The sequence below is a fragment of the Cephus cinctus genome, unplaced genomic scaffold (assembly GCF_000341935.2).
Source record: "Cephus cinctus unplaced genomic scaffold, Ccin1 Ccin1_scaffold3395, whole genome shotgun sequence".
Taxonomy (NCBI): domain Eukaryota; kingdom Metazoa; phylum Arthropoda; class Insecta; order Hymenoptera; family Cephidae; genus Cephus; species Cephus cinctus.
Genome location: NW_014334577.1, coordinates 7,803 through 32,996, shown reverse-complemented (window position 1 = coordinate 32,996; position 25,194 = coordinate 7,803). Strand labels below are relative to the sequence as shown.

Genomic DNA, 25,194 nt, shown 5'->3' with positions numbered 1-25,194 from the left:
GTAGTGGGGGTTGTGGACGAGCCAAGTTCATTCTGCACGCCGCTACTCAGAACGTCGCGACGTCTTAACGTGCGCGGTTCACTTAAAGGTGACGCTTTTAGCCGGTAGTAACGTTTCTTTTGCTGCGTTCAGCGATGCAATTATGGTTTGGTAGTGTCGCGATGCTGGAACGCGTAATTGCTGTCCGTGAGAATAACTAGGTCGTGAAACGAATACGTTTCTTCTCTGTTTTAATTAAGTAATTCACGAGATAAGGATATAGTGATGGATTCATAAGGATTTCTTTAGTTGTGAACCGAGTGATGTTGAGGGTTTGAAAAAAAAAGTAACGCTTTCAGTGTCGGGTCGAACGAAAAGTTTTTACCCAAGTGATTAATGCTCGCGTGTGCTTCGTTCGTCTATAATCGATTTTATTTCTGGTTTATGTTTTGGCCAGTGGGCTGTTTTACTTTAGTGTCAAATTGTTTTGTGGAAATCTTCTGAGATGATCGAATTACGTGAATGCCCGACGCAACCGCGAGTTTCTTGTCTGCGAAACGTCCGGCAAAGTGAAAATTGTGAAAATCCAATTCTGAATAGGAAATTGAAGCGACTCGTTGACATTTCTAACTTTGAATAACGTTTCTTTGTGGCTGAAACTGCAAGTGAAAAAAAAATGCAATAAACTTTCGATCGAAATCCGTTTCAAAGCATCTACCATGGTATTACTGAGTTCAAGATATCAACCACTTGTTGCTGTTGGATATTAAAACTCGGGTACGTACTTCGGATACATCAATCTATCAAAGTTTAATATAAAATCCCCTAGCAGGATCAAGAGGGATATTTAAAAGATAATAAAACAGCCATTTAACCGATACAGTTAGAAATAACCTAAATCATACTGCTTAAGTTAATTTTCAAATTCAAAGAGAAACGACTCGTCAGGAATTTCGTTGCTTTTATGTGACTGAATCGATAGGATAAATTTATTTGTTTCATTGGAAATCGAAAGGCTGATCATCAATATAACCAATCGATATCATGCTCATCAAAAGTGATCCTCATTCATTAAACGGTTTCCCGTAGCTTTGAGATTAAATTAAAGTGCCTACACTGTCCTCTCGTACATCTGTTCTTGCACAATAAAGCCAATGTAAGTAAATTCAATGAGAACAATGTCTTTTCAAAGTTCCTTGTTATACAGTGTGTCATAGAATTTTGTATTATTATTTATCATCAGCGGTCACGCGAAATTTTTATCATAATAAACGAAGATTGTCGCAGTGACGCAGATATTTAATTCTTAGTATCGTGTAAAAACTACTGGATTTACCAGTTTCCGAATCACGCTGGAATTTGACCATGATTTGTACACTTGAGACGGGAGAGAAACGAAAAATAAAAGTGACAACAGAGACAGTTTTTATATTGTCTTTTATATTTTTCTAGTTTCGGCGGAACAAAAGACGTTTACATTATTGTGATTGGACCTGTAATTATACCTGTTTATCATTCTTTGTATTTGATTTTAACGAGATTTTTTAATTACCGTATTTTTTGTCTTTTCGTGCAGATTGTTACTAATCCACTTCTTTTTGTAGTTTCTTCTAAATCTGCCTTTAAAAGATGTCTCCGCGGTTGATTTTCATTGGTCCCATAACGAACTGGTTCGTTTTAAATTACCAATATGCTATATGTGTGTCACATGCCAATTGAATGGTTGTTGGACATCGAGTCGCTAAACATCATCGTCACGTTTTCACGTGACTCGTTCAGTCGAAACACGTCGGATAAATATAATTGATAATAATAAATGAATTCACAGTGTCAAAATTAACTCCGATTAAGGATCGCACGGGATAAAACGTAGGATTCTTTATTTTTTTTTTCACGGACAAACAATACTTTCGAAGGTCCCAATAAAATATCGAAACTTGACTTTTGATATTTCAGCGAGTTAAATTCATGACTTACGATACCGATACGTAAAATCGACATAATTCTGAAAAATTAAAAAATTCTTGAAAACCTCCAAATACGTCATCTACGAAACACTGTGACAGTTGACTGTTTGAAAATGATCCTGTAAAATCACCCCTTGTATTATCAACTCATCCCGTGACAGCAATGACGGACGACATGAGATTTGACTGGTAAACCGAATAAAACGGCTTTAAAGGCATATAAAAATAACGCGCGAGTCACTTTACATCATGAAATCATAAATCTCGCGAGATTATCACACCACATAAATTTACAATGATTTATGAAATTCCGCCTCGTATTTTCTTGATAATCTTGATTCTAGTCATTAAGGTGAAAATAAAAAGAAAAGGAGATAATAATCCTAATATCCTTATTACAGCTCCGAGTCTCAGAGGCGTTAAGAGAGACGGTAAAATTATTCACCGGTAGAGAATTGCACAATATCACGTGAAACGACGAAATAGAAAAAAGAGTAAATCCTTGTCGATAAAATTCAGCCGTATTCGATTTTCTAATCGTCTCATGAAAATCTATGTATCTGGTTCTACATCTCGATACCCACTGACCGAAAGAGTTCAGACGCCATTGTAAAAACAATGGAGGAAACGGCCAGCAAGCTGGATAAATTAAAATTTATAATTCCTAGACAAGGCGCGCAAAGAGATTTTGACACGCAAAATACGTACAAACGTAAGGCCAGCTTGTAAAAATAATAATAAAGAAAGAAAATTGAGTCTAGCCAAACGTGACAGCAGACTCTGAATTTTGTATAATTATTTTAGAAAATCTACATAAGTCGCTGTAATGTAACAACGCACGCTCAAATATACTTAAATCATAAAACCAGTGGACACGACAAAAATCGCTGAACCTAAAAACAGCTCTTTTACCGGCCTATGTGAACCTGGCAGCCGACTTGAAAATATTTTCAAAAATGACCGAGTTGAACCCTCTTATCGAATTTTCTAAATCCTGCATCTCCGTACCCCTTGAGATTCAAACGAAATGAAGAGTGGTACAATCGGTTCCAAATACATCTCTGCGAACAGAATTTAATTCACTCTAGCCAGCAGTTGCTAGCGGGTATTTGTCTCCCCTCCAATTCCGAACTCTTAGGAGGTACAAATGAAAATCAAAGTGATACAAAGAGTTAAAAAGTCGAAAACAAAAATATTGTTGACTCTGGTGCCAGGTTCACATATGGTATTTTCCTCTGGCAAGGCGGCATTTCTCTTTGATCATCCTGTCACGAATCCACCGATACACTAATGTATCTTTTTTTATTGCAGCACAGCATCCAGCTGGGTTATCTGGTGTCCCCGAGGTGCAGGAACAAAACGATACCTGGACGAGCAGATCCCACAGAGCGGCATGGCCGCCGCCGAGGAAAAGTCGTTCTTCAACGTGAAACGAATCAGCGTTTCTCGAGCGACGAAGAAGCAAGCATCGAGTAAACGAATTAAAGAAGAAATGGCAAAAGATAACGAAATGATAAAATGAGCAGACCCCAAGAGAGACTGAACTTCGAAGCAATGAAGCTGATACCGTCTCACTTGATGAACGGCGACCAGAATCCAAACAAGTCATTGGAGATGCTGCCAGACTGCGACAGTCCGCTCAACGAGGGCCAATGGGAAAATCTAACGGATTCAGGAGTCCTAAATTCATTCTTGAACTTGAGCTGCCTAGAGCACGCGCCCCAACTCACCAGAAGTTCCTACATAAAGTCAATGATACTGGCGGCGATGGCGTCGCTGAGCCTGATAGCAAACGCCGCGACGATCTACTCGATAAGGAGGAACCGTCGGAAGCGACAGAGCTGCTCGGCAATTTACACATTGATTTTGCACCTGTCGATCGCCGATCTCCTCGTGACCATATTTTGCATCGGAGGCGAAGCGCTCTGGAGCTACAGCGTCGCCTGGCTCTGGGGAAACGTTGCCTGCAAGCTCTTCAAGTTCCTTCAGGTCTGGAGCCTCTACCTCAGCACCTTCATCCTCGTCCTGATCGGCGTCGACCGATTTGTCGCTGTTCGCTATCCAATGAAGAGTCTCAACACCGCACAGAGATGCAATCGGCTTGTGCTGTTCATGTGGATTCTTTCGTTCGTCCTTAGCATTCCTCAGGTAAGACTTTTCCTTTCTTTTCCTCCTGTTGCTCGATACTGGTTCATACCTTTCTGTGCTACAGGTATCATTAAGTTTTATGGAGAGCGAAGCGAATCACTCGTTGATCACCTTTAATATATCAACTCGAAGACTTTTAATGTATCTGAGGATGTCCAAGCATGAATAAAAGATGCTTGCAAGATTCATTCATAATCTTCCTTTGTTTACTTGCTCTTCGTGCAGCTTAACAGTACTTGTGTATATAGCTATAGTCTACAGGCACACTTTCCGTGCTATATTTGGCTAAGTCACGCATACCTTGATAAATTATTGATATCTTTTATTGATGATGTTGGGTACAATGATAATCGTCGTTCAAACTGTATAGAGCAAATTGTGCGTTGATTTGAATTTTGAAAGGTGATGTTTGTCTTTTGTGGTTATCAAGATCCATTAATGTTGATCTTTAATCTCTTTTTTTTTTTTTCGTTCATAGAAAATCGCCTTTGCCGGAAGTCGCGACCCTAATGCATTGTCAGTCGTAGTGATCGTCAAGCGTGGATTTTTTTATGGGTTTTTCTTTTAACGTCGATCCCTTCTTTCGATCATCGAAGTTTAATGAATTATAGAATAAGAATAATGAATCATAGTCAAGATTTGGTATATGAGAGATACGATGGAATCGTTGGAAATTAAGTCGTGCTTTGAATTAATGGAAGGGGATTCGTTTTGAAATTGATAATTTTTTCTTTGCAGCATCTCTCATTAAACGAGACAGATGAAAGTTTTTCCTTGTCAGGAAGTAATTCGTATAATTTCTTACATCTATGGCTGAGGATGCTCAATCGTTTCTCTGTAAGCCATGAGACTTTTTTAATGGCTTGAAAATATTTATGGAACTTGCTTTAGCCTTGCATCCTTGTTATATCTCGGAAGGATATTTAGTCGGTGAATTTATTTTTACTCTCTTCCTTTTATACGATGGAATCGCTGGAAATTAAGTCGTGCTTAGAATTAATGGAAGGGGATTCGTTTTGAAATTGATAATTTTTTCTTTGCAGCATCTCTCATTAAACGAGACAGATGAAAGTTTTTCTTTGTCAGGAAGTAATTCGTATAATTTCTTACATCTATGGCTGAGGATGCTCAATCGTTTCACTGTAAGCCATGAGACTTTTTTAATGGCTTGAAAATATTTATGGACTTGCTTTAGCCTTGCATCCTTGTTATATCTCGGATGGATATTTAGTCGGTGAATTTATTTTTATTTCTCTCTTCCTTCATTCCGCCGGCTATATTTATTTTATTCCCCTTCCGGCGCACTCTATACGAGCCGATACACCGTGAATTTGAGATTTTCAGGAATCCTATATCCTTCATCTATTATTCGGTATCGGGACATCTCGAATATTGTTAACAAGATGGCAGTGAAGAAGCAACGGATTTCAATGCGTCTCGAAACTTGATAATAACGAGGTCGTAGCGAGGCGTGGAAAAAAAAAAAGGGAATGAAGAAATTTGAAGGTCGTGTATTGATTTCCTGCCGTGCGATAAATTCAATCTGATCTTGTCGTCGATGAAGCGTAATACATTTAATAAGCTGTAAAATGATACCTATCTCCATTGAGTCTTGAATCACATTATTTTGGTCCACTGCCAGTTGGAGGCTGTTTTTGAAAATTATTTTTATTCCGTTCACAAGACGTATATCTGCTTTATTTACGAGGAATGAATAAATTTTATATCTACAAAGAAGATCGTACGGGCTCTCGTAAGCAGGATTAAGTGGATTTTACAGAAAAATAGAAGAAAAACGGATACACGCAAGATTGAAAATAAATTTCGAGAATCGCAAGATAGTCGCTGAAATTTATATAAAAATTGCACGAAACGCTAATGCATTTCATTCGTGCAGTTCCTAATGTTTTTATTTCGCCATTTAGTTTCAATGCAAAAAGTCCAAATGCTTTTATGACTTTCATAAATGTCCTTTGCCATATTTCTAAGATTCGCCTCTCTCCGTTTTCGTTCTTTCCAATCAAAACGTGCCGTAACCCTGAATACGTCGCGTTTACATTTATTATATAAATATGACTTTTTTCCCCGCAGAACAGGTATAACATACATAAAACCAGTCCGACCATTTTTTCGAGGTCGTATACCGTCGTTATCAAGACTTCTCCCTCAGATTTCATGTTCTTCATATTTTTTAAACTGTTTCAATTTTTTTTTGGCCAAAATCACCTCGCGGTTTCTCGGCATCTGACTGAGCAGAAGTGCCACTTACAGTTCAGGGTCGTGGTTTCCATTGCAAGTGACATTCGCCTACTTACGCACACGGACTCACAATCAGACTCAATCATATATACATACGCATTTTGACATACAATTTTTTATCGATAAGAAATCTTCACTCTATTCCCAATTTTAATCACCAAGGCAAAAATTTATTGATCCCAGATGAACAAAAGCCAAATTTGAAAATTTCTAATGACTATTGAAAAATGTTCTTTAGGGTTTAAAGGAGGCTGAATCTGGCTCAAAAAATATTTACCCAATTAATTAATGTACGATATATTATAACATATGTATGTTATAATATAATATGATATATTATAACTATTATTATTATATGATATATTAACTATATTATATGGTATATTATAATATAATATGATATATTATAACATATATATATCCGTAGTTATTTCTGAATACCAATCAATACATTTCGAGAATCAATAGATACTCCAAATCGATGTAATTTGTCCATACGGTACAAATACGGTAAAAATTTGCTGAATAATCTCAGTGAGGATACCCGACGATACAAACTTTTTCGTAACCTCCTAAATCCTAGATCCATAGATCCCGCAGCGTTCGTTCTTCGAATGTAGCATGGGCTCCGAGAGCGTCTTAAAAAAATCCAAAAAATACGCAATCGAATTACGCGTATTATCGAATTTCAGTTTCATCCCTACTCAGCCACGAATCCCAATAGACGGCCGATCGATCAATCAGTTTTGCACAATAAATACAGCTCCAGTTGATTTCGAACCTCGACAAGGCAAATATCCAAAACGTTACGTATCTCGGTGGCCTGAATAAAGGAGAAAAAAAAAACTATTTTTTTTCCACCATCAATTCAAACCTGCCGATACCGCATGGAAAACATCCATGAAAAAAAAAAAAATAATAAAAATCCGCTGACGACCGATCGACCCAGTTTAGAACTAGCGAATTCGCATCCCTCGGAGGTCTGTTCTATAAATCTGAAAGCTACAAAGTCTGGTACATCGCGAAACGGATAAGGTCGGTCAGCATGACTGAAAAGACGTGCAGAATTTTTCAAGAGGATTCAAGAGGGATACCAACGTTTATCACCTCTCCTCTCCCGCCCCTCCACTCATCCTCTTTCACCTTCAAACTCCTCCCCGCCCCCAGCACTTTCTCCTACCGGCTGATTATTTTTAACCCGACGCCTCGTGATTTAGAGATCACTCCAAGATATTACTCGAAGATTCATGTTATGTCATTCTGTTGACAAGGGAAACGCCGCGTTCGCGTCTTATTCGATGATTGATAACGCCCTTATCAAAATTTGGCTACGGCGGGTCCTCAAATTCAGCGTGAACATTTCGTTTAATTATTCCAAGCAGAAAGCCGTACCTTCGCGCTGAATCCGATCATCAGCTTGCTCAATGGTGCCGATAAGGACTGATGATGATGAGAGTCAACCATTATTGTTCCGTGTCACATATCCGCATATGGAGTCTCCTCTCATGGGTACCAACCTTCTAGAGTCTGCGCTCTCTACGTAACAGGCGCCTAGTGACTTGACGCGCCTCATGTTTACATAGCAAAGTTCACTCGTCTCCGATCTGCAGTGACAGTTGGTATGGAGAGACAGAAAACACTTGGCCCACGTGTGCACGTTACGGGGGAATCCCCGAAGTATCGCGAAGAGCTTCGCGTTGGTGGCGATCCGGCGGCGGGGGCCACCCTCGAAAACAATGGGTGACTGAGCAGGGTGGAAGGGTGAAAAATAGCCTGGAAGCCAATCGCGTTGAAAACGTTTTATCAGGGTGAGATTTCATGACCAGATCATCGATCAGGGAGACACGCGGACGCGTGATAAAAGCTCATGAGCTTGCAGGAGGGACACGTCAACCTATACAATGTCCGAGGGTAGGGTTGGCTATGTTGGGATTTGGTCTGAAACACGGAGGAAGCTAGGGGGCATAAGGAGGGATGGACGAAAGTAAAAATAAATTCGAAAGTCGCTGCAAACTTGGAAGAGTGGAATATTGGAATCTGCCAGTCTAGTTTGAAATTGCTCGACTGTTTTTGGAATGGCTTCTATTTCGATTCTATGCGAAGAAAAAAAAAAAGTTTGTACTTTTGCAACGACAGCACGCGTCTAGTACGTGGGCTACGTATCTACTGTGCGTATTAAATTTTCGAAACTTGCTGATCGAAGCGTTATACAATCCGGGGAATCCCCGGGAATCCGGTAGACCGATTTTAGTTTTCTGCGGCTCTCCTCGCGAGCACTCGTGCCCCCCGAGTATAGCGTGTAATGGTATACGAATCGATAATGTTTATCAAAAGTCGGCAAGACCCGCACTTTGAAAGTTGGGGCAGGTCAGGGATGAAGTTACGATAAAAAAGGCCTGACACCGTCAGCGAGATGCGTTCAAGTTTCGGGAGTTGAAAAATTGACTAACGGACCACCTATCTTCTGGCGCGTCATCGGGTAATAGTCACCGCTAGTCAATCACCTGTTGAATGTTTCAGTAGTTTTTTCGAAGTTTCTCCACGTCGTCGTTACTACGGTCGTCATTTAAGAATTCACCTTTAGGATTTCGCGCCGAAGCAAGAACGGAACTTTAACAGCCCAAGGAAGCTTGCGACGGCGAAACTGATACTGATACTAATTATCATGGGTGGGAAGAGGCTTAAGTCGGAGTCGAGTGGAGGAAGGCCCGATCTCGGTAATTGGCAGGCAGCGCTTGACGGGAAAAAGAAAAAGTCGAGAGGTAAAAATGTTGACTGAGAAATTGCCATTGGGAAACGTTAAAGAGAGAAGAAGAAATATAATGCTGCGATTGACGTCCTTTGTTAATCGTCCATTTTTTTTTCATTTTTTATACTCGACATTTTTTACACCCTTTTTTGATTCTGAAAGCATTTGACTCTACGAGAGACCCCCCGAAAAGGGTCAAAGTAAACATACATGTATGTAGAAACCCGTGCTTACGCAAAACGACGTCTTCTTCGTTTACAGCGGATTCTTTTGAATTAAGAAGAAAGACCTTTACAATTAATCAAATAAACCGTCGTTCACACCAAATCCAATTTGCCTTCTGCGACCGTCACAAAGCTGGTTGATCAGTCTTTATTTTTCATTTTCGTTTTTGGTACTCAATCTAAGGCTAAGCATCGGATGACACTTTTGGTCCAGCAGTCAGTCTCTTGTTGACCCACGAGAAATCGAGATAATTTAATTGAATAGAAAAGATGCATGAAAAAAAGAACTGGTTCCACGTGACCTTGTTATCCCGTTACGATAAACGAGAGGCATATAGATTGATAATTAAGAAGACAACAAAGATAAAGAATACCGACCGTTGATTTGGCTATTGATAAAATGCTTTCTTTTATTTCAATTTTGAACTATACGATTCTGGATCAAAAAAACGTATGTACGTGTATAGTATAACCCCTGGGGATTTTAGTGGTTTTATTTTTTTTTTCCATTTATTTCTCACCTTTTTCTTCTTTGACTTTCCTCACGTGGAAAGTCATCGAAGATTTATCTCATAAGACTGCTCAGCTTTTACGTATCTTTCACACCTTTGGAAATCCTATATGAATATCCTCTAAAGTGGTAATTACTAAAAGCTTCAACCGCTCGTTCGCGCTTTACCTCGTACACCAAAAAGCACTCGGCTATGCCGAGTGAAAGAAAGGAGAAAGAAATTTTGAAAAATTTTCAAACGTCTGATTTCTCAAGACATTCTTTGGAAGATTATCTAGCTCAAGCTCCTCCTGTAAGCCCAGCCGAGTCGAGCTTCCAGTTTAAGATACATTCAAGTTCCAAAAATAGCTGACGTTTACAACCAGTACACAGATTTGCGAGGATAAGATTTTTCACGTTATCGCCGGCTGTTGGAATTTCCAATAAGTTTGTCAACGAACCTTACGTGAGTACAATTCCTTGATGTTACTAAAAGAATTTCAGCTTTTGATATCTTATACTCATTTTACCAGGAATTGGAACACTGTGGAATTGGCTGTGAAATATCTCCAGGATCCTGTAACAGTCTTACATCCAGAACTAAATCTGTGTAAATGGAATTGTGCCAGCATCCTTAGAAAACGAAGTCGACAAGCCATCGATCATCCCTCTTGCTTTAAGGTCGCAGCTGGACCCTCCTAGAATTACTGAGATTGCTCCTGGACATGGTGGGAGACAATCGGCTCTTGAGAAGGCGTGAAAAGGCCGGTAGAAAGAAGAAAACAAGACAGATAGAAATAGGATCATCTCAAACGGAAGCAGAAGCTAAATTATGAGTGCTGAGGTTGCAGACTGGAATCGGCCATTTGGTATAGACAAATTTATTATCTACGTTTATGAATGAGGTTGCTGATGCTCGGCATCTTTTATTTAAAAAATAATATAACAAAATTATTAATACAATTTTCGCAGGAGGATCTTTCGAGGCACTTCGTCCATGATGAAGACGGTCGTTAGTCTCTGGCGATGCAAGAATGAAAAAAAGTCACGCGACCCAGGACGAAGATTCTGCAATGAAAGACCGGATATTTGTTTCTCTCTTTTTTTTTAAACAACCAGTTTAAATCATGACTATTGTATTCCTAATGAGTTGACACTGGGTCAAGCGGCCATCTTAAAATTCTTGAATGCCAGTCACAGGTCTTTCCTAACCGAGCGTTGATTATAGTCGGCGATCATTGTCTGGTTTTGTTTAAAAAAAAGAGAAAAGAGAAAAAAATATAATTAAAGAAACCGTTAAAGCAAGATGAGCCACGAGGAGCGAAAATTAATTACTAACGTACATAAGTAGAAATTAAGATCAGCACGGTGTAGTGTAAACGCGACTTGAGTCAGCGAGGAATTGATCTTTGCCGAATAGAGAATTAGCATAACACTGGATAATGAGGAGCTTGCCAATGAGCTCATTAATTTCCACCTCGGCAAGGGCAGTTAAATTAAGCCTCGTCGATCAGTAAAAATTCCATGTTCACCGCGACGCGACTTCGATGCCGCAAATATGTCACTGCTCGAATAAACAAATGTATTCGGCAACTGGGCAGAAGGAAGGGAAACTCAGCGCTAAGGAATCTGCTTAAGAAAGTTTTCAAGGAGTCGCTGTCATAATTTTTATGAAGCCGTCAGACGTCGTCAGGGATTCCATTACTCGGAATGTGGATTATCGGCGCTCATCCTAGAGACGAGTGAAACAAAGTAATTCCCGCGTTGCGCCGCCTCACTCGCAAGAGAGATTCGTTAGTGCGAGTTCAACCCGACAAGATCATCTTAATCTGCCGAAGAAAGGCAAAGTGTTGGAAAAAGTGGATAAAGAAAAAAAGAAACGTCTAACGGGAACCCGCTTGGTTGGTTTCGATATTTTCTTGGGATCCGACAACAAGGTCGTCCCATTTATTGCACGGCTAAATTTTTCATCCAAATAAGTAATAGTACAGTATAATATACAGTATATAATATACAGTACAATAGTAAGCATAGTACAGCTCTATCCTTAGGAATGTACATTTAGAAAAGAAAGAAACCAATTATTCTCAAGTATCGATCCATCCGTGGTTACAATACCTAAGGATCAGTTTGATATTTAAGCTGCGTCCACAACGATACACGTAGAGGATACCTGGGGTACAAGCTCGATGATACGTCTCGTACAAGTTATTAGGGACCAAGAAAAAAAAAAAGAAAGGGAAAGAGAAAGAACAAAAAGGAAAGTGAGGGTCTAAGGTGAATCTTGAGGGATGTTATCGTAACTTTAAGAACGGACAATCGCATTGGCGCCACCGTCGCTCAGGCTAAAATCTAATTTCTTCTAAGGTCCTCTTATTTCTTAAAGGTGTCTTAAAGGTAATTGCACTGCTTGTCCTTGCGGTTCAGGACAGGCCATCTGTCACCCAGGATTACTCCGATTTCTTGTTGTGCCAACTATTAAGGGAGGCTCAACGTCTTAGGGGATGATCGAGTTTCACTTTTTTTTTTGTAACTTTTTTTTTTTTTAATTTTCTCACATTTTATCTTTACTCGATACGTATCGATCGGATTAATCTGTCTTGTGCAATTTTTTCTGTAGTTTATTCAAGGCCTTTATTTTCTTTATCGCACCCTCGCTTTAGCTTTGGATTAACCTATGCAGCATCCCTGAGGATCTTTAATGAATATACTTATACATCGTCGTATCGAAATGCCGGGAGCGGTACATCCTTCGATGAACTTTCTTATACTTGCTCCAAGGGTCTACCGAGTTACTTCGTTATCCCTTATCGTATCAAGGTAACACGTACACGCAGACCGAATCTCCTGATAGCGTAGTTCGCTCGGCAGCTCTCAGGGAGATTGTAAGAGACTGTAGAGTACGTTCGGAAAGCTCATCGGTATCGTTAATAAAAAAAGGATAACATGTCAGAATTGCTCCGTGTGAGATTTCCGAACGCATGAACCGAGCGCTAGTGGTATCCGGGGCTCCTCTGGGATTCCCCTAATTCCCTGGAGTCGAACACTGGAAAATCGCGGTTTCCCGTATATCACGATATGTCGCAATGGTTCTTCGTCCCGATTCGCAAATATATTGATTCATGCGATATTTATGGGCTATTAATACTCGTCGACCTGTCATTTAATCGAAATTATCGATTTTCCTGTGCGACATCAAAATAATGATTTTTTACAAAATTACTTTTCCTGTTTATTAAATCCACTTATAAATTGACATATTATGCATATCGAATATCGTATCGATATGTGACATTCTTATCGTCGTATTTTTATACGAGATGCAATTAGAATAAATTATGTGAGTTACACTTGTCGTCCAGAAATATGGAATCCTTCGCTGGATAAGATTCAAAGCCGAGCGAAGTGACACGTGCTTTGATTACCTAAGGGAGCGGAGGGGGAGGTGAAATATGAAAATTAATATCCAATTCAGAATTTACACCGCTTTTTTTTAATACTGTACTCGATCAAGGCCGAGTCGAATGTGCGCGATCTAATTAAAACTGGAAAGTAATTCACGCCAAAGTGAATATAGTATATATAATTATTTATACGGCGAATATGATATATTTTTACAATCGACTTGAAACGATATCAAGTGATTTATTGCGTTATAACGATATATTAATGATACACGCGTTCGGGTGTACAATGAGCGGTGAGAAATGGACAAAGTGCGAAATAAGGAATAAATATATTTTTGTAGTCTCGAATTTTTTTTTTCTCTTTTCATTCTTGTTTCCGTTCATTTTAACGGGCGGGAAAAATTATAAATTGGAATGCGGCGAAAATTCAATGGCAGTGCAACCGAAAAATGTGTAGCTACCTCGAGGACTGCTTTTTGTGAAAGTGGAGAAATTTGATAATGGAGCTTCCATTCGTGCGAAAAAAATGAGCCCTTAATTGAGGGTTTACGTCTTCTTGCGATTTTCTTTTTGAACGAATCTTTGTACCTGATAAAATCTTTCAAGGGGATGAACAATTTACGCGCGAAATACGAAATCGCCGTGATAATTCTTGTGGGTCGTTAATGTTCTGGAAGTACTTGATTGTAAATTCGATTACGTCGTTCATCTTGTTAATGGACATTTAACTTTTGCTTTACTTAATACGTAAAGTCCGACAATTTAAGTTCGATCTGTTGACGAAGTCTGGTTCACCTCGTTTTCTCATTGCCAAGTAAAACTTTGGCCTTGTCATTTCAGTAGGAGTTTGCTAAGGTAGTTAAAGTCAAACTTTGACGGGTAGATAATTATTCATCAATAATTTTGAGAATAATGGGCTTTCCGTTATTTTGCATTATTTTTATGATAATATGGGAAAGTAGTGTGAAAAAATAAATTGAAGGTAAAAATGCATGGAAAACGAGCACGTAGGAGCCGTGGGGGAGATTATGGGGACGGTAGGGAATATTGGAGACAAAAAAAAATAAAAATTAGCGCGGTTGGCGGGTTTCCAAAAACTGGATAAATGGGCTAAAGATAACGAAATGAAATTAATTCTCTGGTTAAATGTTTCTCTCAACTAATTTGTCAGACTTGAAAAATTCTGTATATTTACGCGGCGATTGGAAACCCAAAAATGTTGTATGATTTTTCGTTAATAATACAAATCACCACGTCAGTGAATTTTTTTTCTTAAATTTTGACAATTTTCAAGCCGTGCTTCAATTTCATATTATTCACGCACGTAGGCACACCGGCAGACGCACAATCGACACGTTTCTTAAGCATTTTCCTCTTTCACTCTTAGCCTTTTGAAGTTCGACCTAAAAACCGTCGAGTAAAAAAATGGCTGTCACAAAACCGCCCTTTAAACTTTTTTTCTTCAATTTATTGCTGATTTTCAGGGCGAGAACGTGATGAAAAAAAAAATTATATATCTTGACACGATATGAAGGTTTTAAATGTCATGGATTTCCCACAGTGCCCCACTTCAATATCTTACGTGGGTACCAACCCCCAACCCCACGTGTGGATTATTCAAATTTCAGCCTCAAAATGTTTGACGCTTCCAAGTTAACATCTGATATCGAGTAGCTTTCCTACTCTCTTATATTTTATTATCCTCAATTATTTTCCAGATGAAAACAATTTTTCAACCAAGTTTCCACGCCTACAGCACCAGAGTCTCGTTTACGTCATAAATTTTCTTGTTACGCCAGAACGTGTTTCGGGAAACCAAAAAAAAAAAAAGAAAAAAAATATAAAAAGAAGTAAGAAATTTATAGCAGTCTGCGTCGGATATTATCAGCGCTGCAAATTACGTACGCGGCGTCTGCGTCGACGTCGACGTCGACCGTCGGCGTGCGTCTTGGCGGAATATTCTCGATAATCGTAGCCACGCACCGTATTAAGGCCAATAACTTCCAGTTTAACGATCATCTCAATGCGGAGGCGGCTGGGCTCCGTTTACAAAATTAAATTAACTTTTCAATTTAATATGAAATCATGTTCGACTATAAAGAGAGAAAAAGGGATATTAACTCCCTTGGGATTTTACTTCATTGTATTTCAATAATATATTAAGGATAAATGCAATATTACGGAAAAAAGATCTTGTTTCTCCCTTTCTTTTTTTTTTCCCCCCTTTATTTCTCATATACTTTTTTGCGTTTTTCAAGATCAACATGTTTTCAGATTTTATTACTCCCGATCGGTATACGTTGCTTTTTCATATGTCGCATTTTCACGTGTCTTTATGTATGTACGTGCACGCACAGCATATTGCATAAGTATAGTAAATTACATAAGGAGCTTCGAGTCTCGTGTAATCAAAAGAAATTTTATTAACGATGGGTGAAACTCCATTTTTTCCCGGTTCTGCCGTTTAAGCTACGTGCATACGTAATTATATATATATTTTTTTTTCAAATTCTAACAATCTTTTTTTACACGCGTCATAGGTACGCTGACTTAAGTTACGAGAGTTTATCATCCACTGGTGATATTGAATTGTTAGACGTCACCTTGAATTAGGTATTTTACACCTTTTTTCCCATATTACCTTAATTCATTTTAGATCTTCCCAAAAGAGCGTCGATTAGTTATTTTATACCGGGTAGGTCGAAAATTCAAATCTTTCTCGACGAGTTTTCCGACCTTGATAATTGGTATAAGCTAATTAATATTTTAAACGAATTTTTTTTTTACACCTGGGTTAGATTGGTGATTACGTTTTTTTGTCTATGGTTTTTTTTTACAGTGTCCTATCTTTCATTTGCATGCACGTTTTGAACCTTCCCTCAAAAAAAAAATAAGGTCAGTCACGAACTTATTAGAAAAGTTTTCAGGAAACGAGAATCTAAAAGGATTACAATATTTGATACAAGGCCGGGCGTGATATCCTATCTAATCGGTGTTTATTGAATTTCTTCTTAGATCCGCGGCCCTATATGAGAAATAATAACAGACACCCGTTATGCAACTGTAACGTACATTTGCATATTATTATAAAATTTAGATATTTTTAGTTTCTTCTTGAAACGTCACATTTCTATGTTATTTACGTGGCTATAGAAATTGCGATAAATTTGCGAATTATAAGTATTCTCCTCTACCGTCCAGAGCTTTTACCTCGATTGCAAAAAAAAAGGCACTCACCTCTCTGATAAAAATTACAGAGCATTATCGAAATATTCACGAACCCTAATTTTATTTCATCGTGTCCAATTGCTCGGCAATTTTCAGACTCGGAGTTATCGTTATTATTTTAACTGAAGGAACGGGAATCGATAATTTAGCCGTAAAGCAAAATTGAATAGAACGCGTCATCGTTTTTCGAAATTTCGACAATAACAATTTTACGCAAGTAACAAATTAAATTTGCCTTTCGAGAGACTGTGTGTAACTAAATGTTTCTTTTCAGAAAAAACGTACAGCATGATTATTTGATACCCGGTTCTACCTAGCGGGTAAAACACGAAAAATACATTGAACGAGAAATTCTGTTATTCTCAAGAAGAAGAATATTTGTAAAAAAAAATTGACATTTAGCATAAACAAGTTTCAAATTGAAATTACCCTGGAAATCAAGTTTAACTTTTATAACCGTTCGTTTCAATAATACATATAGCTCGACTAATCTATATTTATGATTGACCAAAAACGAATTTTCTGCACGAAAACTATTACTATTCCCATTATCGAAACAGTCACGAGGACAATTTATATAAAGGAATAAAAGATAGTAATCAATAAAATTGTCCAACGTCACGATTACATGTAAATTTGTCCATGAAAAAGAATGACAAGAATCGGCTGTCGAATGAAATGAGTATCAAGTCGCCCAAGGAAAGACGCGCGGGACCCGTCGAAGGGCTAACGCTGTCGGTAACAGAAAATGCACTGCGCAGTCGGTAAAGAAGGATAAAAAGATTAATGAAACCAATTACAGGGACAAAAAGTAATGTAAATATATTGTTCGATGAATAAATAATAGTCTTAGAGAAATAAAATTGTACAAAGCTTCGCACGGCGACACGTAAAGACTGACAAAATCGAATGAATCGCAGTTCGTTAAATGATCGATCATCGCGCCGACTCTTCACCTGGCGGCGAACGACCCAAGTTCCAACACAGAGCGCAAGGCCTGTGCGCATTCATACGAAGAATTCCTTTGAGCGTATCGCCCGTGACTCGCCGCTCGCCGCCGCGTCTCCTGTATCTACTCCTCCTGCGTCTTCTGCCTCGCCTGCCGCCGCGACGACGGCGACGGCGACGCTTCCCGCGTCGTCGTCTTCCTCGACCCCTCCGCGATCTCATCGAGCGATGCTTGCTACACAGACCCAGGATTCCCAATTCCTGAGTCGCCACTTCCTGACAACCGGCAGCCGTTTCCGCTGGCAGGCAATATTGGCCGTGTCCTTTCTTCAGGATTCCATAGTCGACGCCACGTTTCAGGGCTGAACGCATCTGAATTGGACAAGGAGAGACGGAGGAGAATCTTTTTATTATGTTATGTAGTCAGGGGAATCCCCTAGGGAGTTGAGAGTCACGCTTGGAAATTCTCTTACGCGATTGGACGTTGAAACGAGGATTGTGCGTATGAAAGCATAAGATTGGAAATATTTTTGAAAATTAATTGTATTTTTTTTTTCGCTCGTGACTCACCTGTCGTTTTACCGTTGACTCTGGCAGGTCGTATTCGGTCGTTATGTAATTCATGATCTCTTTTGACGTTGAGCCACGGACATTCTGAAGCTTCTTAATGGCTGCCAAGATCTGGGCCAATGACTTTGACGACTGCTTCACCATGATTTATGACATGGGACGTGTGTTGATTTTTGAAAAGAAATAATGATTTTTGGATACCAGCAGGTTTTTGTGTTCTTATAGGGGCACTTTTTTTCCTCTTTTTTTTTCTTTTCTACGCTGCTAACCAAGATCGAACATCGCCGACGAACGTGATTTTTTTTATTTACTGGATTTCTCACGTTACCGAATCATCTCGTGCGACTGAAGTGAATGACGAATCAACAAGCGGGTTGATGGTCGTTAAGAGAAATAAAAGAAAGTGAATATTTGTCAGTTGACAATCTTGATGAAGAAGAAGAAGGACGTGCACGCGCGATTATCTTTTACTGTTTTTCTTGAATTTAAAGACATTTTTTTAAATAATTATCGTCCCTTATACTTTACAGTCGCCTCTAGTAGCTCTGCAAATTATTCTGCACCGCTGGACGGAATGAACGTAAATATTTATTGTTTGGTCATCGAACCAAAAAATCAGTTTTACATTACATTCAGTCGATCATCGCAGTCGCCCGTATTTTCAAGTTTCGTCTAACAAAAATACCTGAAATCAAGTAAACTTTTTGGCGACTCATAAAAAATTCATTACCTCTGAGAACAAAGGAAAGAAAAATCAAAGAAACTCTCTCTACCAGTAATTTTTCAATTTTTCTTCCATTTCCAAAATGCCAAAAGTCATAAATCCACAATATGACCAATCGAAGAGCGCCAATGCCGTCTGTCTCGAAAGTAAAATTGAATAAGAGACCAAAAAGTCCAAAATCTTTTTTTTCAAAATCAATTTTCATCCGACCAGCAAAATCGAGTACCGGGTACCCGTCCTCGCGAATAAGATACGTCAAAATCTAAGTGGTCGCACGTGCTTTTTTTTTTCCTCCGCCAGCACGCCCGTCCGACGGGAAGTTCAATTTGAATAAACCCAATGCGTTAATTAATTTTATAACTCCAGGCTAAGGCTATCAATGACACGGCCAGAACTCTTTTTTCAGCGGCCATACGATTATGCGGCATTCTCATCCTATGCCGTGTGCCCGTTCCGAGGTCAGGGTCACGTTGTCACGATATTTAACACGTTTAATACCCATTGGCTATTCATGCTTGTCAATTCATTTGAATAATACTCGTATTCCGCGTATTGCACTAATTCCCCAGTTCTGGCATTGAGTAACGAACGACCCATCGCGCAGTGGAGATATCGGCGAGGTGAAAATTTTCAGATAAGCGGAAAAAAGTAACCCAAGCAATAAAGAATGAACGAAATGAATGTTTCGCGTTACGTTAGAAAAAAAAAAAAAAAAAAATTTCTTTGCGTGCTCCAACTTTTTTTTTCCCCATATTCGCTCGAGGATCCTCTGCAAACTCAGGGAAGTTGCCGGCTGTTACGTTACAGCAGTGGGGAGGTGGAACACAAAAAATTGGAGGACGGACGTCGAAAGTCTTAGACATATGGTGAATTAGAAAAAAAAAAAAAAAAAAAATTTCTTTGCGTGCTCCAACTTTTTTTTTCCCCATATTCGCTCGAGGATCCTCTGCAAACTCAGGGAAGTTGCCGGCTGTTACGTTACAGCAGTGGGGAGGTGGAACACAAAAAATTGGAGGACGGACGTCGAAAGTCTTAGACATATGGTGAAACAGGTGATTGTCGGGTAATATGATAGAAGATAATTCCATTCGATCATTGGTTCATTATACGGTCCATTAGTTCCGCGTTGCGACATCCCGGAACGTGGAAACTGACCGATGAAAAGATAAATAGAAAACCAGCCTGAGAAATTACGTGTCAGATATTTGTATGTATGGGTCAATGCGACGTTTTGGTAAATTTGTCAAAAGTGTCAATCAATGAGGAAAAATTTGAAATCAATTTCTGACATTTATTTACAACGCGGCATCAATTCCATTTAATAATCAGGCACTCGAGTCACGGATCGGCAGAGTCTTGATTTTAAGTTCCTCGGTGTTTTCATTTGCATTTTGATATCAAAATTTGTAATTTCATCCTGAAATATCCGTGGATGACCCATGGCTATATTTATGAGTAGGAGTCAAGTAAAAGCTATGACCCCGGATATGCTGGGTGAGTTATTTTCGAAAAAAGTAATTGGTCTTTCCGAAGTCTCCTGTGGATAATCGTGAAAGAAAAAAAAATTGTTTACCTGGACAAATTACGATCTTCAATATTGACAGAGGCTATTGGGTTTTTCCATGAATTTCACTATGACTGGCACTTGGCCCTCTATGTGGGCATAAAGCCATAAGGAATTTTTTATCTGTCCTCGATTATTTCAATCACCATCCACACAGACCTCAGAATTTACCTGACTCCTCTTAGCCTGAGGAGTCATCCTGGGACTACCCGCGGGAACGTTCTGAACTGTTGAAACCTCCAAGATTTAAGGATTTCAATATTTTTCGTCCTTTGTCTTTGCTTTCGTTTATGTAAAACATAAAAAAATATTCAGGGACCCGTTTCACCGTGGAATTTATCTCGTTTGCACAGAGGGGACTAATGATCTTGGTGGAACGAGAAAATAAAGGAGAACAGAGGGGATGATGGGGTATTAAAAAAAAATAAGGGAAAAAAAAAGGGTAGCGAGAGCAAAGGGGCGGAATTCAGAGCTCTGAAAAAAAGTAATAATCTTGGTAAAATAAGATCGAGTCGATTTGCTGAAAACGAAATTAGCCGATTCCTCTCGGTCGCCCCTACAAATAAAAAGAAATCATGATTACAAAGATTTCATCATCAGATTTCTCTGCTAACATTGACTAACCTAACCTGACCCTTAGTCGAACGCTGAAAATTCGTAGCACGGAGGACCGCGTCCCCTCCTTTTCGAAAGGCCTCAAGAACGACAAATCCTAATGTTTTCTCGTAGTCAAATAATTTAAGGGATGAATGCTTTCTTTTTTTATTTCACATTTTTTTTTTGTACATATCCACAAATACAACGTATTTCGAGCCATTACATAAAGTTCCATTCAAACTGGATATATATCGTTCGTTTACACGTGGGTGGCTGCCAGTACCATTTCTGTTGCAGGACGCGAGAAAAAGATCTGTTATAAGGAAACTTTATGGGAATAACAATATCAGCCTGTTATCCTGATAGCCCAGTCTTTATGTATACAAAAGCGTCGGGTATTTAACGACGCCAAAGACGCCTCCGTCTTTTCCCTCTTTAAGGCGAGATTTACGAAGCGTCGCTGCTCGACCGAAATTTCAATACAAAAATACTGAGAATTTAAATTGTCGAGCGTCGTGAATTTAAAAATTTGAAAATCTACGATTTTCGATAAAAGCTTCTTTTTTTTTCCCCACCGTTCGTAATTTCTTATCCTATTATCATAATCACCGTGACAACACTCAAAAACCCTAACACGAGTCTCAGTTCCGTTGAAATTGATGTAAATTTTCGTGACCTAAAAAATAAATTAAATACATAATATAAAATGCGAGTCTCGATAAGTTAGGAAATTATTAAAATCAATGGTGAACCATAAAGTTCTGAATATACGACATCGTTCACTGTCGTAAACTGTTCTGCAACCAAATCAAAACACGATAAAGACATTTGTACACGGTACCGTGTGGGTTTTGTAAAATGATAAAAAAAATTATTATTCTTTTCAGATACTCCTCAACCACATGCATTTATACACCAAGTGGCTTTACGTATCAGCCAAATAAGTGGCGGCGCAAAACGTGATAAAAAGAAAACAAAATAAAAAAATATCACGATATACCCTCATACATATAAGATATCATGTTAATGGCCAATTACAGTAACAGTGAATTGTATACAATATGAAAAAATATATATATTCATACAATTTTTCCAAAGAACATTTCACATGTGTCTTGCGTTTCATCCCGGCAACCATATTGGTGCCATCAGGATACAAGATCTTTACCCACCATTTCGAGACCCAATCTTCCTCACAGTGCAATATACATTTATTTCGGTACCGTTTGGGTAACCCAGTAAAAAAAGAAAAACTAGCTTATCCCTTTTCTTCTTCTTCTTCTTTAATGCCATTTTCTTTTGCTTTGCCCTAACAGGTGGTAATATTCCACGTAGCCCGAGGACCCTTCGTCGAAGAGTTCTATCAGTGCGTGACTCATGGTTTTTACACGGAAGCTTGGCAGGAGCAACTTTACACAACCCTCAGCCTGGTCTTCATGTTCCTGCTGCCATTGGCCATTCTAATCGCCACATACGTATCCACAGTAGTTACGATAGCTCGTAAGTTTCTTTTTTTTTTATTTCTTCCCGTCCTGTTTCCTCCCTAGTCGCACCAGTGGAATACGAATATCCCTACCCCAGAGTACCGAAGGGAATTCATCCCCTAAGTTTGCCCTAATAGATCCCGAATAAATTCTAAGCACTCGAACGTATGGTAAAGTACAGGGGAGCACGTGGTCCTTGAATTTGTTGTGTTTTAAAACATCCCCGAGAACCTTGATGACTGATAAAGTTACAAGGGTCGATCATTTTTATGATTAATGTTAAGTCACGGGCTGGACTCGTAAACAGCCATTAGGGTTGAATCGTAATTCTCGAAGGTGCTGAAAAAATTTTTTTTGTACATTATCTCGTATTCATTCCTAAAAGCTACTGTACCCAATTCACCCGTCTGCTCCACTGAATTAAACGGAAACGTCAAAGTTATATGCTGTACATATATACATCAAAATAGGGGTGAAGGAGTAAAAAGTTAAAGAGTTAGGGGAGGAAATATTATCGCACATATCGATAGATGAATTTCGAGTAGCACGTGTAAGGGCTAAATCAGTGACGTGCATCGTTCTCTAAATCGAAATGAGTTTAGTATAAACCCCCGCCCCCTTCCGTCTTACTAAAAATAAAACCCGCCCTCCTGTTGTTCCAGGTAGCGAAAGGGTCTTCAGGGCCGAATTGGCAAGCAGCAATTTGAATCACGTGTCAGGTGACGTCAACAGGCGCAGACTGATGCATCGCGCCAAGACCAAGTCGTTACGCATAAGCGTGGTGATAGTTGCTGCCTTCGTTCTGTGGTGGACGCCGTACTACACCATGATGATAATCTTCATGTTCCTCAATCCGGACAAGCACGTGAGTATTCGAGGAAAGGAAAAAAAAAAAAAGAAGAAAAGAAGAAGGTTGCTCCAATTTTCCATCGACCTCAGCGAAACGACGATGCCCAAGAAATGCATCAGGATAAGCGGATGCTCGTAGGTTAATTGCAGGCTTGTAGACGTTTCCGGAATGAAATAGCTCAGGGACCAATGAACGTCTTTAACGAGCTCATAATTCCTAGGGTTTTATACCTTTTACACGTGCATTGTCGCTGTCGGCGACGGTACACGTGGTAGAGGGATACATCCAGGTTATTAGTACGTTTATGTGTATATACCCTAGTACCGTTACAACAGGTTTAACGTGACATCGATCCAATTTTAATGGGCGTTGAGAAAGCAGAGGATGGTCAGGGGTTAAAAGTCCCGGATAGCTGCTTGATAAATTGCACGTGCAAAAGGAAGATCGGCGAGTCAGGATTGGAAAGGTCGGTGTAGTTTCTGTTGATATCCATCGATAAGATTTTATGGGAACGGTGTATAACTTATTTGACAAGTCCGTAACTCTTTTATCGCGCAAGCATACTCGCCTGGTACCATCGCATGTGGTGATTTCGTAGTATAATAATAAATTATTAAATATACTTTATCCTCCGCCGATAAGGCGGTCGCGTACTTACCGACTAAAGGTAAACTACCACGGCAATGGTATCCTGATTTACGGTAATAACGTAGGTCTATTTTTTTTTTCAGTTGAGCAACGACATGCAAAGCGGGATATTTTTCTTCGGGATGAGCAACAGTCTTGTCAATCCACTTATATACGGGGCTTTTCATCTTTGGCCCCAACGCAGACGACAAGGCAGCCACTATCGGTAACAATGACCATTCTTTAATTTTGCCCCGGCAAACTCAAGACGAAGTTCCAGCTCCGTTTATTAAGTTCATTGAGAATTAATGCTGATCTTGATTTTAGGGATGGCTCAACGATCCAGCATCGCAGCACTACCACACATGCGAGTTTCATGCTGGCAACGCGTGGCGGTAGTACTCGGCTTTCGAGACAGCAGACGAGAAACTCAAATTTGAACCTCAACAGAGGCTCCCATCAGCCCGATGAGACGGTGCTTGTGCATTTGATGGAGGAACCGCGAAATAATAATGAAAAGTCAAACAACAGACAGGCCAGACTCATCTTACGATACAATGAGAACGGGAACGGCGACGTGGAGAACAAATTGTTCATCGATCATACGTAATCCCTGCGACGTTTGCGCCCATATTGGCGAACGGTGCATTTTTCTAGAGGAAGTTATTCCCGAGTGGAGGACGAGACATTCTCAGCGCTGCAAGAGAAACTATTAATTAGCTATTGCTCGTAACGAGTGTATTGTTTGCTACATACGAGAGCATGGATGGTACTTAGAATTTTTTTACTTTCAAGATACTTAATGACGTCACCGAGATTTATATGTAATGTAATATCGATATGCGTTTCGTGTACTACCTCATGTATGCTTACGTATTCATCTCGTGTAATATAATGTAATTGATATCAGTAACGTGTATATTTTTAATTAAATGTGTAAAATAATAAAGATCGATCGTAACATCACTTCTAGATTTATAAGCTAATGTATTTTGAGTACGTTGGAGCTTTGGCAAAGGTGAATAGACTTAGTCTTATCAGATTTTCACAGTAAGATAATTTTTCCAATTACATTCCAAGTAAATTGTCTCGTTCTAAATGTGTAAATTCATAGGGATAAAAGGGGAGGCTGCTAGTATTCCTGCTTCTGATGTAGATTTACAAAATTCGAATTTCAAAAGATTATCGCAATCGGTGTACCCGCCAAATTTATCAGTTTTGTTAAAACACAACGCAGAACATCCGAACTACATTTTATGTCCTCAGTGTCGGCATTTATGCATTTATGTTGTCCATTATTCTTCTTTCCATTTATTATTATCATATTTTATTGTTAGTTAACTACAACACCTATTGGGAATCTTACACGCGTGTTATCA

The 25,194-nt window shown here is 39.1% G+C and overlaps 2 protein-coding genes across 4 annotated transcripts; one reads left to right on the top strand and one right to left on the bottom strand.

Annotated features, from left to right (window-relative positions):
- On the top strand, nt 1-24,801 carry LOC107274589 (gonadotropin-releasing hormone receptor). Of its 3 annotated transcripts, none has more exons than XM_025091835.1 (6): nt 1-756; nt 3,263-4,094; nt 22,171-22,354; nt 23,001-23,203; nt 23,920-24,041; nt 24,143-24,801. In XM_025091835.1, exons 2-6 carry the CDS (start codon nt 3,465-3,467, stop codon nt 24,423-24,425), a joined length of 1,422 nt encoding a protein of 473 aa, XP_024947603.1. In that variant the 5' UTR covers nt 1-756; nt 3,263-3,464; the 3' UTR covers nt 24,426-24,801. The 3 variants fall into 3 exon arrangements, with proteins under 3 accessions (XP_024947603.1, XP_015609341.1, XP_024947602.1); XM_015753855.2 differs by having other exon boundaries at nt 3,258-4,094; XM_025091834.1 differs by lacking the exon at nt 1-756 and adding an exon at nt 892-1,135 and having other exon boundaries at nt 3,258-4,094.
- On the bottom strand, nt 17,248-18,358 carry LOC112495395. Its single transcript, XM_025091836.1, has 2 exons — nt 17,970-18,358; nt 17,248-17,771 (listed from the first exon to the last, which is right to left on the bottom strand). The coding sequence occupies exons 1-2, from the start codon at nt 18,111-18,113 to the stop codon at nt 17,388-17,390; spliced, it is 528 nt and encodes a 175-aa protein (XP_024947604.1). The 5' UTR covers nt 18,114-18,358; the 3' UTR covers nt 17,248-17,387.
- Nucleotides 24,802-25,194: the final 393 nt, after the last annotated feature.

Bases quoted from the DNA above. Each gene is read 5' to 3' on its own strand.
- LOC107274589 (XM_025091835.1), top strand. From the start codon at position 3,465: ATGAGCAGACCCCAAGAGAGACTGAACTTCGAAGCAATGAAGCTGATA. The intron at 4,095-22,170 runs GTAAGACTTTTC...TTGCCCTAACAG, and splicing joins TCGTCCTTAGCATTCCTCAG to GTGGTAATATTCCACGTAGC. The intron at 22,355-23,000 runs GTAAGTTTCTTT...CTGTTGTTCCAG, and splicing joins CACAGTAGTTACGATAGCTC to GTAGCGAAAGGGTCTTCAGG.
- LOC112495395 (XM_025091836.1), bottom strand. From the start codon at position 18,113: ATGGTGAAGCAGTCGTCAAAGTCATTGGCCCAGATCTTGGCAGCCATT. The intron at 17,772-17,969 runs GTGAGTCACGAG...TGTCCAATTCAG, and splicing joins AGTCAACGGTAAAACGACAG to ATGCGTTCAGCCCTGAAACG.